The sequence below is a fragment of the Neurospora tetrasperma genome (assembly GCF_000213175.1).
Source record: "Neurospora tetrasperma FGSC 2508 unplaced genomic scaffold NEUTE1scaffold_6, whole genome shotgun sequence".
NCBI lineage: Eukaryota > Fungi > Ascomycota > Sordariomycetes > Sordariales > Sordariaceae > Neurospora > Neurospora tetrasperma.
Window position 1 is genome coordinate 986013 of NW_009799104.1, and position 13729 is coordinate 999741.

Consider the following 13729-nt stretch of genomic DNA (forward strand, 5'->3'; position numbering starts at 1 on the left):
TCAGATCCTGATTCGCAGTCTGGACTACGATACACTAGTAGCGAGCTGACGGCATGAGTTGCTGTCTGCAGGGGTGTTCCCACGTTGGCACCAATGTGCACTTGTGCGCTCAGGGTCCTACCCATGCGTGTTGAACGGTTACTCGTCAGGTCGATAGAACCGAGCGTTCAACTAGTGGCGGGACTTGACGAGTAATCGGCTCCCGAGGGACCTTTCCTCTCATTGTCGCGTTCCCTGCTACTTGTATGTCCTTGAAAACAGGGACATCGGGGCTGTGGATGTCCAACCTGACGGACCCAGGCTGTGCCAGGAACAGACACAAGTGGGAATAACAGGAAATGCCCGTCGGACCCTCGTCAGAGTGCATACGCGGTAGTGGTACCCCTACGCAGTCCGCACCGGGCCCTCCCCCGGGGCTTTCGCTACTTAGTAACAGCTGACCCTGGACTGACTCCGTGTAACACCGGCCCGTTGCGCCCCTTGAACTTCGCGGGACAAGGATGACGTCATGTCACAAGCCCAGGGCAAAACGTCGCTATTTACTGTGTAGTAGTCTAAGCGTAGAGAGATTGATGACCTCATAAAAGCGCCTGCTAAAAATGTCCTGCAGTCTCGTGGTAGTGTACACTACGTGCACCTTTGCCGGAGAAAGAAAAGTTACCCGAGTGTCATACACCACTTCCAGCCTACAGAAAACTAGGATTTCTTGCCGTTATGAGTGCTAGTCTTCTGTAGAGAGACTTGTCTTTTTGCCACTGATCTACACTGGTAACGCCTAATGGAGATTTAGGGTAGAGTTTTTGCTTTGTGTTTCGGATTTTAGTGGTACACAGTGGTCCCTTTGAAGCGACAGTTATAGCGCAGACAGGGAGCCTATTAGTGAATGAAATGGAAGAAATTTAATTCTGCTCGAGGTCTTGTGAGAGATGATCAATTTGGGGCGGAAAAAAAACAACAGGTACCTATGGTTGGGGTGGGGTTTTGTGTACGCTACAGCCGTTCGCCGGCGAGCTGCCTCGATTACCTAGGTACGTAGGGTACCTTTCATCCGCAGTGCCCTGGACAATGGATGGTTCCCCCGGCCCTTTCAGGAACGGAAAATCACTAGTCTAGTGTACTAGTGAATGTAGAAATATTGGAACCTCAAAGAGTCCAAGCAGAAGCCGGGTCCTGACTTGAGCACATGTGCTATCGAGGAAGGAGTCGCTTGCCCGAGTGTGGCTGAACAGCTTCAATCAATTACTACGCGCCAGCGGACTGTGGCGGTGACAACGCCGAGTGGCAAATCGAACATGTGCCTGTACATCATTGCCGTTAACATCAATCAGCAACTCGTTTGCCCTATGAACCAGTCAATTGGACAAGAATCTGGAACTCTCGATCGTCGATAAGCCCCAGAAACTCGGTTCGTTCCATACCGGACTCCAATAAGTACACTAGGTAGGTAGTGTAGTCTACTTACCTAGGTAGGAAACTAACTAACTTACAGGTGACGGGGGTGGCGGTTACCCAAGTCGGGTCAACATCGGCCCCGGTCGTCCGATGGATGGATGGCCTTTTGCCGCGCGTCTTGGCAACATCGCTGCCACAAAAAAATGAAGCGTACGATGGCGGGTTGGACAGCAGATTCACTCTCCCGAATGGAACCCAAAGTGTGGTTTCAGTTATGCTGGCAAGGCTGGATAGGTAGGTACACTAGGAGTGATATTCACAGACAACAACAACATCAGAGACCGGGTATACAATACAGCAGTAGCAGAGGTGAGTCGAGGTGGACAATTGGCAGCTCAACCTGAACTCAACTACACTAGGTCGATTCTTTTCTTCTTTGGCTCTCAGCTACCAACTCAGACGGGCGGGCTTGGCCGTCCATCATCTCTCTGAGACTGTCTCATCTGTCTAGGTACCCAAACTAAAACCTTTCCTCCTTTTCAGGGTCGTACACCTACCTATGGTTTGGGCTCAGCTGTGTGTTGTACCGAAACACGACCGTGTACACTACTACTCTACACAAGGTTCTGGTGGTGCGCTTTCATTGTCGCATTGCACGCTACACCTCACTACACTTTCATCCATTGACCGGCACCATTGTCTGTACATTTTATTCGCTGTTTGCCTCTCCTTGGTCGCCACGTTGTCGCACCCTACCTACCCTACCCTACCCAAGGTCGGTACCTACCTCTAGCGCTGTACGCGCACGCTGGCCAGGACTCTTGCTCCCTGGAATGGCGGGCTGTGACCACCAAGACAGCCGCAACAGAAATCCCATGTTGATCAAGCAGCCAGACAGATGGGCTTTTCCTAGATCTGCATGCCTCCATCCGTCCTCCACACAATTGATCGCCCCCCCCTCCAGCTCCGGTTTAGACTGCCTTGCTAGACCGGCATACTCCCATCACTCACCCACTCCGTCCAACTTTCCCGGAACACACCTCGCCGGCCTGTCCCACGTTCGCCCTTGACCACCATTCAGCCCCGTGAGACAAAGTGGAAATTGTGGATGCGACGCCCCAGGAACATCCTCCTCGAGGACCCTCGACTTCTCCTCCTCCGGCTGCATTCTGTTCCGTATCGCCCGTCTAGACTCTTGCCGCCGCTCTCTTTCCACTTCTAACTTGACCCTATTGCGACCACAGTAGCTACAGCTACCTCGTCTGCTCATCCTAGTCTGCTTTTTTCGCCGCTACGGTGCCGCTACGGCACTTACATCCATCTCTCTCTACACTACACTACCCTCTCTCTCGTCTAGTGTACACTATCTTTTCTTGCGCCCCTCCCCTCCATCTCAAATTCCCTTGTGATTCACCACCTGGCTGGCACTCCTTGGCCGTTATAGCTCACAGTCGGAGTTTTGATCCTGACCCTCTCCGGAGTGACCCTGGCCCTGAGTCGAACTCTCTACTTTTTTTAACCTACACTATCGAGCTACCTACCTCTTACGCACCGCGGATCCGTGCTCATTCCCAGGCCCTGAGGTGTGTTCTGTCTTTCCTCTGTCTCAGGTGGTGGTGTTCCCCAGTGCCTCGCAGGACATACCATTCTGCATCGACTTGTACCAAGCATTCATTCTCTTAGACCTTGCGAGTCCGTTTGGGCGCTAATATATGCGCTTTGCGCCCAAAGTGAAGAGATCGCCCCCATCACGACTCTCCTTCCAGATCGATACGAGGGACATTTAAGGGAACAGCCAGAAAGTTTCACAGAAGAAAAAAAAAAAAAACAAGAGTTTCAGCCTTCAACTCCGGTCTGGATATCACACAGCTTCCTAAACAACACATTTACACGACCAGCGCAAAACGACGTCACACGCGGATGCCATATTGACAGCCTGACTGCGAGAGGTCACAAGCTTGGAGGGACCCAACATCACAAAGAGACCCCCGGGTCTCGGGGACACGGAGTTGGCTTCGGCAGGCACAGGCACCGGCACAAGCACAGGCATAGGTACAGGCGCAGGTACAGGACACGGCGACCGGCATGGACCACACTCAAGACACAACCCCGACTGCCGAGGGTCATGGTCAACTAGGAAACAGCTACCAGATCCCCGACCAACAGGCCGCAAACAACATCAAAGTCCAGGACTACATCGACAACACTGCCTTGGCAACGGACCTCCATGCCAATGATGCCTCCAACAGCTCAGCGACTGCCGATGGCGGCTCCTCGGCGATTACTTCTCCGACCAACCTGTCATCATGGAGCGCATCCTCAGATCGACAACTAGGCCACGGAAGCGTACAAGACCCCGAAGACCGCGTCTTTCCTATTCGTTCCGTCATTAGCGTCGACCTAGCCGCCACACCACCAGTCAACGATGACATTCGCGCGCGTCGTAGAATTTCTCTGTCCGAGGGTTATGGGACTTCAGTAGGCGGAAGGTCGACCGCCGCGGCAGGCGCCGGGAATACCGCGACTCCCACTCGTCCGCATGCGTCGACCGTTCCGACTGCCAAATCAGGCGCCATCGACGTCGAAAGTAGGCCCACAGTCAGTCAGAGTCAGTCATCTGTCTCACAAGCTGATGGCAGCTCCGTTTTCAGTTCATCGTCCGCGGGCACTATGCGACACAAGCGCCGCATGAATGCCATGACAGGTTCCCTGTCCAGTGTCCAGGCCGATGCCGATAGATATGGAAAAGGACGACCTATAGAAATTGTCTTGGGCGATTCGTCCGAGGAAGAATCCGATGGCGGCGTAGACGGCAGCGGAGACGGCGGTGACCTGGGTACGATTGGGGCATCTTCGTCTTCTGGCAGGGAGTCTCCTGACGCTCTTCCTGAAACTCATTTTGCGCCTCGCTTCAAGCATATCGTGACCAATGAGGGCCATGCTGTGATTACAGGTCGTGACGGGCAGCTACAACGGTGCGAAGATGAACCAATTCGTTAGTTCCCTCTCTCTATATTCTCAACGCTCATCACCAATGCTAATCATGGGACAGATACGCCGGGCGCTGTACAGGGCTTCGGATTAATGGTTGTTATCCAGGAAGAACGAGACGGCCGCTTCATTGTGCGATTCGTGAGCGAAAACTCCAAGAGAATCATTGGCTACACCCCGCAAGAGCTCTTCCGAATGAACAACTTTCTCGACATCTTCACTGATGAACAGTCTGAGAATCTACTGGACCATATCGATTTCATTAGGGATGAGGACTCGGATCCGGCCATCAACGGCCCCGAGGTTTTTAGTCTCTCCATCCGACTCCCCAAAGCCAAAACTTCCGTCAGGCTATGGTGCGCAATCCATGTACACCCGTCATGCCCGGAACTGACTATCTGCGAGTTTGAACTCGACGACGACCACGATTACCCTTTGCGACCTCCTGAGGAGGACTATCCAGACATTCCCGAAGATACTTTACAATCGAATCCTACAACCGAAGAGCTCACTGAAAGCACAGCGATTTCGAGCAAGCCATTACGAGTCTTACGCAGTGCGCGTAGGCGAAGAGGCGAGGCAGGGGCAATGCAAGTGTTTGATATTATGAGCCAAGTACAGGAACAGCTGGCAAACGCTCCCAATCTGGAAAAGTTTCTCAAGATCTTGGTCGGCATTGTTAAGGAGTTGACGGGCTTCCACCGGGTCATGATTTACCAGTTTGATTCCTCGTTCAACGGCAAGGTCGTCACTGAGCTTGTCGATCCGATGCAAACAAGGGATTTGTACAAGGGACTGCACTTCCCGGCCACGGACATACCCAGCCAGGCGCGCGAGCTTTACAAGCTCAACAAGGTACGATTACTGTACGATCGAGATGTCGAGAGCGCACGAATCGTTTGCCGAACGCCCGAAGATTTGGAGACCCCGTTGGACATGACGCACTCTTACCTTCGTGCAATGTCGCCAATCCACTTGAAGTATCTTGCTAACATGGCAGTGCGCTCTTCCATGTCCATCTCGATCAACGCCTTTGGCGACCTTTGGGGTCTGGTTTCGTGCCATTCCTACGGGCCCAAGGGGATGAGAGTCTCGTTTCCTATACGAAAAATGTGCCGGCTTATTGGCGACACCGCCTCAAGAAACATAGAGCGTTTATCGTATGCTTCTCGTCTTCAAGCCCGCAAGCTTATCAACACAGTACCCACCGACAAGAACCCGTCAGGCTATATAATCGCCTCTTCGGACGACTTGCTCAAGCTATTCAATGCCGATTTCGGAATGCTTTCGATACGTGAAGAGACCAAAATTTTGGGAAAGATCGAGCAGTCACAGGAAGCACTGGCTATGCTAGAGTATCTGCGGCTGCGCAAGTTTTCTTCCGTGGTCACCTCGCAAGACATCAAGATCGACTTTCCCGATCTTCGTTACCCACCAGGATTTCAAGTCATCGCCGGCCTTCTCTATGTGCCCTTGAGCGTCGGTGGGAACGACTTTATCGTCCTGTTTCGCAAGGGCCAGGTGAGGGAAGTGAAGTGGGCGGGTAACCCACACGAAAAAACAATCCAAGCTGGTTCTGCCGCATACCTGGAGCCCAGAAAGAGTTTCAAGGTCTGGTACGAGACGGTTATTGGCAAATCTCGCGAATGGTCAGAGGAGGAAGTCGAAACCGCGGCAGTGCTTTGCTTGGTCTATGGAAAGTTTATCGAGGTTTGGAGGCAAAAGGAGGCAGCCCTGCGGAGCAGCCGTCTTACTCGTTTACTACTCGCAAACTCAGCACACGAAGTGCGCACGCCACTCAACGCCATAATCAACTACTTGGAGATTGCACTAGAAGGTTCCCTCGATCAGGAGACCAGGGACAATCTTGCAAGGTCGCATTCAGCCTCAAAGTCCTTGATCTACGTTATCAACGATTTGCTCGATCTGACCAAGACAGAAGAAGGGAAGGATCTAATCAAGGACGAGGTTTTCGATCTGCTTGCGTGTATACGTGAAGCTACGGAGCCTTTCCGGCATGATGCAAAGCGGAAGGGCATCACGTACGAGGTCATTGAGCACCCCGGGCTCCCTCGTTTCGTACATGGAGACCAAAGACGAGTCCGACAGGCGGTCGCCAACGTCACAGCAAACGCCGTCAAACATACGTCTGAAGGGTCTGTCAGGATTGAGCTATACGTGGCCGAAGTACAGGACAACCGAGCTCGCATCGATATTGTGGTCCAGGACTCCGGCCAGGGCATGAGCAACGCGCAGCTGGATGCGCTTTTCAGAGAGCTTGAACAAGTTGACACGGACATTGGATCCGAATCATCTGACGACGACAATTCGCAAAGCGGTAAAGCGCTTGGCCTGGGTCTTGCAGTTGTCGCAAGAATTCTGCGAAACATGGATGGGCAGCTCCGGCTGAAGTCCGAGGTTGGGAAGGGATCCAGATTTGTGATCCAATTGCCCTTCGACCTTCCCGAGGAGGAAACAAGCCGAGATACTGTGGGGGCTAGCAGTGGCAACACCGCGCAGCTATCCCTCGGATCTGGTACCGCCTCGGCCTCCGCTGCCTCTGTGACCCATATGCAGGACGGCGAAGTGATGCTGGTCGACCGCAACAACGGCAGCTCATGGTCTGTCAACAACGCGACTGGCTCGCTGGCGTCCAAGAAGAGCTATGATGACAGTCTAAGCATCACAAGCAAAGGCAGCGGACGAAGCGCGCTCAGTGATGCGGACAGGCTCATTGACGCCATCCAAAACCCTCTCACACTAGGCGAGCCCGAGCCAGAAAGCGTCGCTCGGCAAAGGAGGGACTCACGGGGTCCCTACTACAACCCATCTTCCAGTCTTCTCGGATCCTCCAAGGGGCGGTCGGTCAGTCCAGGGAGCCGAAAGCGACCAGATGTTCCTACGCGGTCGGTTTCGTCGCCGAACACTAAGAAGGATTTACCTTTCGAGAAACCAACGACGGAAGTTGCACCCGGACCTTCTGAGCCAGCACCAGCAGCCCAAGGGGTGCAGTATGTAACTGACAGTAGGGTTCCCATCAAGCCGGTGAAGCTGCCAGACGAAATGTTCGACAAGCCTGTGGTCCCACCGCAGAGCACGTCAAAGGTGCTCTTTGAAATTAAGGATGCCGTTGCGGATAAGGCGAAAGCAGCATCACCTGCTGTCAAGGAGCAACAGTCTGTGTCATCACAACCGCCCGCCCCACCGCCCGCGCCCGCCAAAGAAGCCTCAACAAACAACAAGCTGCAAGTTCTGGTTGCCGAAGATGACCCCATCAACGTCAAGGTGCTGCGCAAGAGACTCGAGAAGGCTGGGTACAAAGTTACCCATGCCTTGAACGGCGAGGATTGCGCAGCAGTGTATGAAGACAAGCCCGTGGTGTTTGACGTCGTCCTGATGGATATGCAGGTATGTTGCATTTTTTTTTTTTTTTTTTTTTTGCTTCCCATCTCCTTCCCTTTTTCCTTTTCTTACCACTAACATTTTTTTTCTCTTCAGATGCCAATCGTCGACGGTCTTACTAGTACCAAGATGATCCGCGCCTTTGAGAAATCCAACCGGGACGGCAGCGGCCAACAGCTCTCCGACATCGCCTCCGACCACGGCCGCGTCCCCATATTCGCTGTGAGCGCCTCCCTAGTCGAGCAAGAAAAGGACACGTACGTAGACGCCGGCTTCGACGGCTGGATCCTCAAGCCCATTGACTTTAAGCGCCTCGAGACCCTGCTGCAGGGCATCACGGATGATCAAGTCAGGAATGACGCGTTGTATGTGCAGGGCCAGTGGGAGAGAGGTGGCTGGTTCGAAAAGAAAGGGATGGGGAATATGGGGCAGGAACAGCAGGAAAATCACGAGCAATAACACAAGTAGAGGCAGGCGCAGAAGGAGCAAAAGGAACAAAAGGAACAAAAGCAGCAGCAGCGCAAAACTGTGGTAAATGGTGGGCAACCTAAACCGGAGCCGAAGGAAAGTATCGATGCTCGATGTTGTAACACGCCAAGACTGTACAGGAGTAAAGGAACAAAGGGATCAAGGTGGTGTGGTGTGCGTCTGAGGAATGGATGGGGAGTCGGGAAAAAAAAAAAAGGAACCGAAGTATAAATATTCCTCATCATCGATGGGAGAGGAAGAGAAAGAGGTGGTTTACATTCTACATATGCCTACTATCATACATACCTGGAACCTTCACTCGGTGTTTGGAGTGATGGAAGATTGGAAGGGGGTAGGGTAGGAAGAAAGCAGACAGACAACTACCTAAGCAGGGCAGGCAAGAAGGCAAGAAGGCAGGCAGGCAGGCAGAAACGGAAGGAAGGAAGGAAGGAAGGAAGGAAGGAAGAAAGGCCCGTTCTTCGCCGGCGGCAGCAATGAATGATAGGGCTCTGTCGAGCAAAATGCTGAGCAAAAAGCCTCCAGAGCCTCCTCCTTGGTGTCACTGTTGGTGCTGTTTGATGAGAGAAACTGAATGAAATAAAATACCTGGATACTACAATACCGTGAACTTTTGTTAGTTTTCGAAACTTTTGTAGTAAGATGAGATCATGAGAGCTTGGGGTGGATGGATGCTGCAGCCGGGTTGTGGTGCTCACGGTAGGAAGGTTCGAGGGAGAACGAGGGTGGTTGATTGATTCGAGGAAAGGAAAGACAAAGAATCAAAAACCAGAAAGACAACCAACTTAAATACCCCGCCAGTACACCCAAGACACCATTGCACTGCGTGTTGACGTGGTTGACGGGTCGAACTTTCAATGTGAAGTTGGAATGGATGCTCCGTCTCATCTCTCATGTCGTATCTCGAGCCTTGGTCTACCTACCTAGATCGCGAACGATTTATTACTGTGCCGTTGCAAATGCAATTACCTCACTGCATCGCATCGGTTCCCTTCATACATGGATACTTTGAATGAAACTCAAATGAACACGTTGTCCGACCTAATTGAGAAGTCGGCATGGTAGGTAGATGTTTCCTTTCTTTCTGATCTTGAAAGCCGCCGCAAAGGTGGAAGTCGTGCCGTGGTTGCAGTGACGGTACCCCCGAGAGATGGAATGCATCAGAATATAGGTGCTGCATTTGGAAGAAATAGTCAAGCTTTACGGGATTGTAGTATAGTGGTCAGTACTTCTCGTTGTGGTTCTTTGTTCACTCACTTTGAGTGACGAACACAACGATCCGAGAGGACCCAGGTTCGATTCCTGGCAATCCCAACTTTTTTTTCGGGGGGGAACCTTCCTTTTGCTGTCGAGGATCTGAAGGGGTTTTTGTTTGTTCATTCTTTTTTATTCATCGATTTATCTATCAACTTTGTGGTTTTCCGATGTACCTGTTTTGTTATTGTCTTTTGCTTCACAAATGCAGTGCAGTGTTTTGCTGTCTCGTTGCGTGTTGGTTGCGGCTTCCTCATCGGAATGGTCAATGGTGGGAATTGCGACTCAGTGATAATTGGTTGGTGTTTTGCCGAACCTGGAAGGCGCAGCTGGTGCGGGGGATGATGGCAGTGATGACTGCAGAGAACGAAGCAGGCCGGGCTGAGCTGAGCTGTGTGGCTTCCGCTGATTCGAGAGCCTGGTGCTTTCCCGTACTTGCGAGGAAAAACAGGACGTCTTGCTGCTGCCAGAGAATCTTCTCCAGGGTTGCATTTCCCCCCTTCCCTCTTCTCCTCGTCGTCCTCCGTGAACTCAACCATATCACGAATGAAGCGAACTTTTCCTTTACGACCATTGCTTCCCAAAGGACCTGCGAAAAACCACGACGATAATGATTTGCTCCGTGTGCCAGACGACACTGCAAGCTGCCATCAGCCATTTCCGGATCGCAAAGAATCAGGATGCGGGACACCTTTTCCAGCCGATTTCAGTTAACGGGCCTAATGGAGAGTACGTTGAGGATCATCACAAGACATGGAACGATTTCATGTATTCCGTCGACCAGAAATGCCATATATGTCGGAGCGTTTGGCAGTGTCTCGATAAAGCGAACAAGCGGAGCTTGGTCATTCTTTGGAAGAAAATAGCGACCGGAAAGAAACCCAATGCTTACGGAAACGCGGCATCTCAACTACTTTTGAACTATCGGAGGCACCAAGATTATCAGTGCTTCACATTCGGCTTCAGGTTTCTCATAGAGCCCGAGACCAGCGATTTCATGCCTACCTTTTTTTTGGATGAAGATTTTCGCCGATACCAGTTTGTGCTAGATCCCACCCAAGGTGAACAGAAGCCGACTTTCTTTTCATTTGTGACAAGCGGTGAATTGTAGACAGGAAGAGAACCTTAAGTTTGACCCATTCTGTCTGACAATAATGCTAATATCCCTCCGTGTGAAAGAGAAACCGTATGTCGTTCCTACGTCCGAAACAAGCACGTGGTCTTCAAGAGCTCAGCGTCTGGCAAGAAATTGGGTTGGTGACTGCGTGGATAACCATAAGCAATGCATATATTCTAAGGGTGATACCGGCTGGTATCCAACAAGACTCTTGGACCTCGGTGAATCAACAGAGGTGCGGCTCATCGAGACCAAGGACACGAAGCCAGCCGGCCCATACGCTACAGTTACCCATCGTTGAGGGCAAGTTGACGAGGACTTTGTGTTGAACAAACAGAAATACCCTCAGCTTATAAAGGGGTTACCCTTGGATTCGATGCCCCGGTTATTCCAGGATACCATCTCAGTTGCGTGCTCACTTGGAGTGCAGTATCTATGGATCGATTCACTCTGTATATTCCAAGACAAGGACGACAAAACCGACTGGGCGCATGAAGCATCACTCATGGACAAAGTGTACTCACACTCTTACTGCAACATATCCGCAGCAGACGCCGAAAACTGTTCATGGTCGCTATTCAACGCCCGAGATCCTCATTCCATCAATCCGGAAACACTCACCCTGGATATTGTCAGCGATGAAATTGGTGGGATGATTCCGGTTCAGTTTTACGTGTATAATTGTGATTTTTGGTTCGAGCAGGTTAGCACCGCATTGGTAAACAAGCGTGCCTGGGTCCTCCAAGAACGCATCCTAGCCCCTCGCGTCCTGCATTTCGGAGAACGCCAGTTAATGTGGGAGTGCTGTGAAAAAGACGCGGCAGAAGTGTTTCCTCACGGGCTTCATCCGGAACTTGCGGCATCTGGAAATGTGCGATTTAAATCCTTCAATCTTGAGCTGGATCAGGGTGATCAACGGGGCTATTTTGTCGATTCGGAACTGCCAGTGGCGCGGCTTTTATGGAACCGGATCATTTGGAAATACACAGGATGCGACATTTCTCGGTCTGAAGATAAACTGATTGCCTGCTCGGGGATAGCGAAAAGATTTGAATCATTGCTACAAGATACCTACGTAGCTGGCATTTGGCGTACCGATCTCGAGGCTCAATTACTTTGGGTAAAATCTACAGTTGGGCCCGGACTAAGGCCGGGCGTGTACCGGGCTCCTTCCTGGTCCTGGGCATCAATTGATGGTGTTATCTGGCCGTCTACGTGGCCTCAAGATGGCTGTCTGTTCGAAATTGAGGATGTGCACCTCAGCTACGCGACGCCCGACAAGACGGGTGGTATAACGGCTGGCTGGTTACGCCTGCGCGGAGTTCTTTTAGATACCAAGCTTGTCAAAGTGAGGGAGCATGAGGCGGTCGTTGATGTGTGCTTGGAGGGAGTGAGTATACCGGCCGACCTTACGACTCCTGGTCGAGTGTCACCTAGTGTGGCCTTCGATTATTTAAAGGGCAGCGTTGCCTACAGAAGTGCCGAAGACGGAATCTTTTCCATGGTTGGACACGCTGGAACCGAACATATGCCGATGGTATTGCTACTGTTCAAGGTGGTTGATGAGCAACGAGGTGTATTTGGGCGAATTGGGGTGGTTTATGCCTACCGGGACCAGAGAGAAAAGATATTGTCCATTAGACGGGAACCAGAGAAGCCACCCTTACCTTGCGCCGAATTCAAGGACGGGAAGCACACCATTATTGTCATATAGCACATCAGGAACGAGGACTGAAGATAGAGTAATAAAGATAGCGGTCTCTTTGCGAACATACAGATGTTTCTCAGTCCAACCTAAGCAGACAGTCTTAGACAGACCAGGCTCCATCAACTTCTAGACTCCGACACGATCCGGGCATTCGGTCACCTACGCAGCTCTAGATACTACAGGTTTAGTAGTGGCATCTTCCTCCGGACCTGAAGAAGAACAGGAGCATCAAACGTCCAAGAATAACTCGCTGAGAGAAAGACCCTAGAGATACGTCTCCGAAATCACCACAAGGGAAAAGTTGTAAGGAAGAAGAAAACAGCGGAAAGAAAACAAAGGAAAGACACAAGACCAAATCTAAAGGCAGGAAAAGATAACACAACAGAAAGGGAAAACAGCGAAAATCGAACGGAGGGAGGTAAGCACAGACAAGGAAATGACAGAAAAGAAGAAAATGAAAAAAAAAAAGAGACATTCTTCATCATTATATACCCCCAAACCACCATCCTCATTATGCCATGCTCAGTACTCGTTTGTTCGATCATACAAATACCAAACCACAAAAGCAATGTGTACCCATCGACACTCATCAACGACCTCATCTCCTCCTTCATTCAAACTTACCATTTACGAAGTTGATTTCACATAGTTTGCATAGACTTAAATCGTAATCTACACTAGTGATTACATATAAAAAGGTTAGGTACGCACATAGCGCACAACTATCCGACTCTGTTATATCCACAGAGGGCAATTCGACATCAACCAATTCCAATTCATTATGACTTATCACCCAAATGGAAAGAAGGCACATTCATCAAGTTGCGTCCCACCATCTAGACAAGTCACCTACCCACCCCATCCAGATTCCAAGTACAGGCCGAACATGTCCAACCTACTTACTACCTACGAGGTAGATGAGCAAAGGACTATCTACATGTAAGTTTAACTCCTTCCATTTCTTGTATACAACATTCCTTCATATCATCCAACCGGTATTATATGTATAACTCCCACGGCGTCTGCCTTTAAGTAGCGAATATACCTCTACTTGACTATTGTCATACCTGGGGTCTTTGTTATTTTCGTGCTGCTTTCAAATTTCAGGCTCTGGCTCTTCGATAACTTCAAAGAAAAGCACGAAAGCGGCTGATATTTTACCCCCAAAAAGGAGAAGTATTGGTTTTCAGAACTTGAACGATTAATTAAGTCTAAGCCTTGGGATGTATATCCTTACGTGATAAACTGTCATTTCATTGAAAGTGTTTGCGGGTGAGAAGGTGCCGCTAGATGCGCGTGACGGTAGTTACTAACGAGTTAATGGGAAAGGAAACGGTGTAATGGACAGTTGAGATAAATCAAGGTAGATTTGGATTGCC

At 50.7% G+C, this 13729-nt stretch overlaps 6 protein-coding genes across 6 annotated transcripts; 4 read left to right on the forward strand and 2 right to left on the reverse strand.

Annotated features, from left to right (window-relative positions):
* Nucleotides 1-686: 686 nt before the first annotated feature.
* NEUTE1DRAFT_49983 (uncharacterized protein) lies at nucleotides 687-1545 on the reverse strand (the record flags this gene model as incomplete). The annotated part of the gene is made up of 3 exons (XM_009855591.1): nucleotides 687-765; nucleotides 1244-1298; nucleotides 1488-1545. Coding segments are annotated over 3 exons (192 nt in total), but the record flags the coding sequence as incomplete, so codon positions are not given.
* A 636-nt stretch (nucleotides 1546-2181) lies between these two features.
* On the reverse strand, nucleotides 2182-2560 carry NEUTE1DRAFT_48392 (uncharacterized protein; the record flags this gene model as incomplete). Its single annotated transcript, XM_009855507.1, has 2 exons — nucleotides 2182-2233; nucleotides 2433-2560. The coding sequence occupies 2 exons, from the start codon at nucleotides 2558-2560 to the stop codon at nucleotides 2182-2184; spliced, it is 180 nt and encodes a 59-aa protein (XP_009853809.1).
* Nucleotides 2561-3477: 917 nt separating this feature from the next.
* Nucleotides 3478-8382, forward strand: NEUTE1DRAFT_87274 (uncharacterized protein; the record flags this gene model as incomplete). The annotated part of the gene is made up of 5 exons (XM_009855841.1): nucleotides 3478-3972; nucleotides 4075-4387; nucleotides 4445-7293; nucleotides 7369-7791; nucleotides 7882-8382. The coding sequence occupies 5 exons, from the start codon at nucleotides 3478-3480 to the stop codon at nucleotides 8242-8244; spliced, it is 4443 nt and encodes a 1480-aa protein (XP_009854143.1).
* Nucleotides 8383-10763: 2381 nt separating this feature from the next.
* NEUTE1DRAFT_13510 (uncharacterized protein) lies at nucleotides 10764-11969 on the forward strand (the record flags this gene model as incomplete). Its single annotated transcript, XM_009855479.1, has 4 exons — nucleotides 10764-10877; nucleotides 10959-11550; nucleotides 11590-11733; nucleotides 11776-11969. Coding segments are annotated over 4 exons (1044 nt in total), but the record flags the coding sequence as incomplete, so codon positions are not given.
* Nucleotides 11970-12064: 95 nt separating this feature from the next.
* Nucleotides 12065-12408, forward strand: NEUTE1DRAFT_118076 (uncharacterized protein; the record flags this gene model as incomplete). Its single annotated transcript, XM_009855842.1, has 1 exon — nucleotides 12065-12408. One exon carries the CDS (start codon nucleotides 12144-12146, stop codon nucleotides 12354-12356), a length of 213 nt encoding a protein of 70 aa, XP_009854144.1.
* Nucleotides 12409-13131: 723 nt separating this feature from the next.
* On the forward strand, nucleotides 13132-13293 carry NEUTE1DRAFT_49594 (uncharacterized protein; the record flags this gene model as incomplete). Its single annotated transcript, XM_009855572.1, has 1 exon — nucleotides 13132-13293. The coding sequence occupies one exon, from the start codon at nucleotides 13132-13134 to the stop codon at nucleotides 13291-13293; it is 162 nt and encodes a 53-aa protein (XP_009853874.1).
* Between the last annotated feature and the right edge of the window lie 436 nt (nucleotides 13294-13729).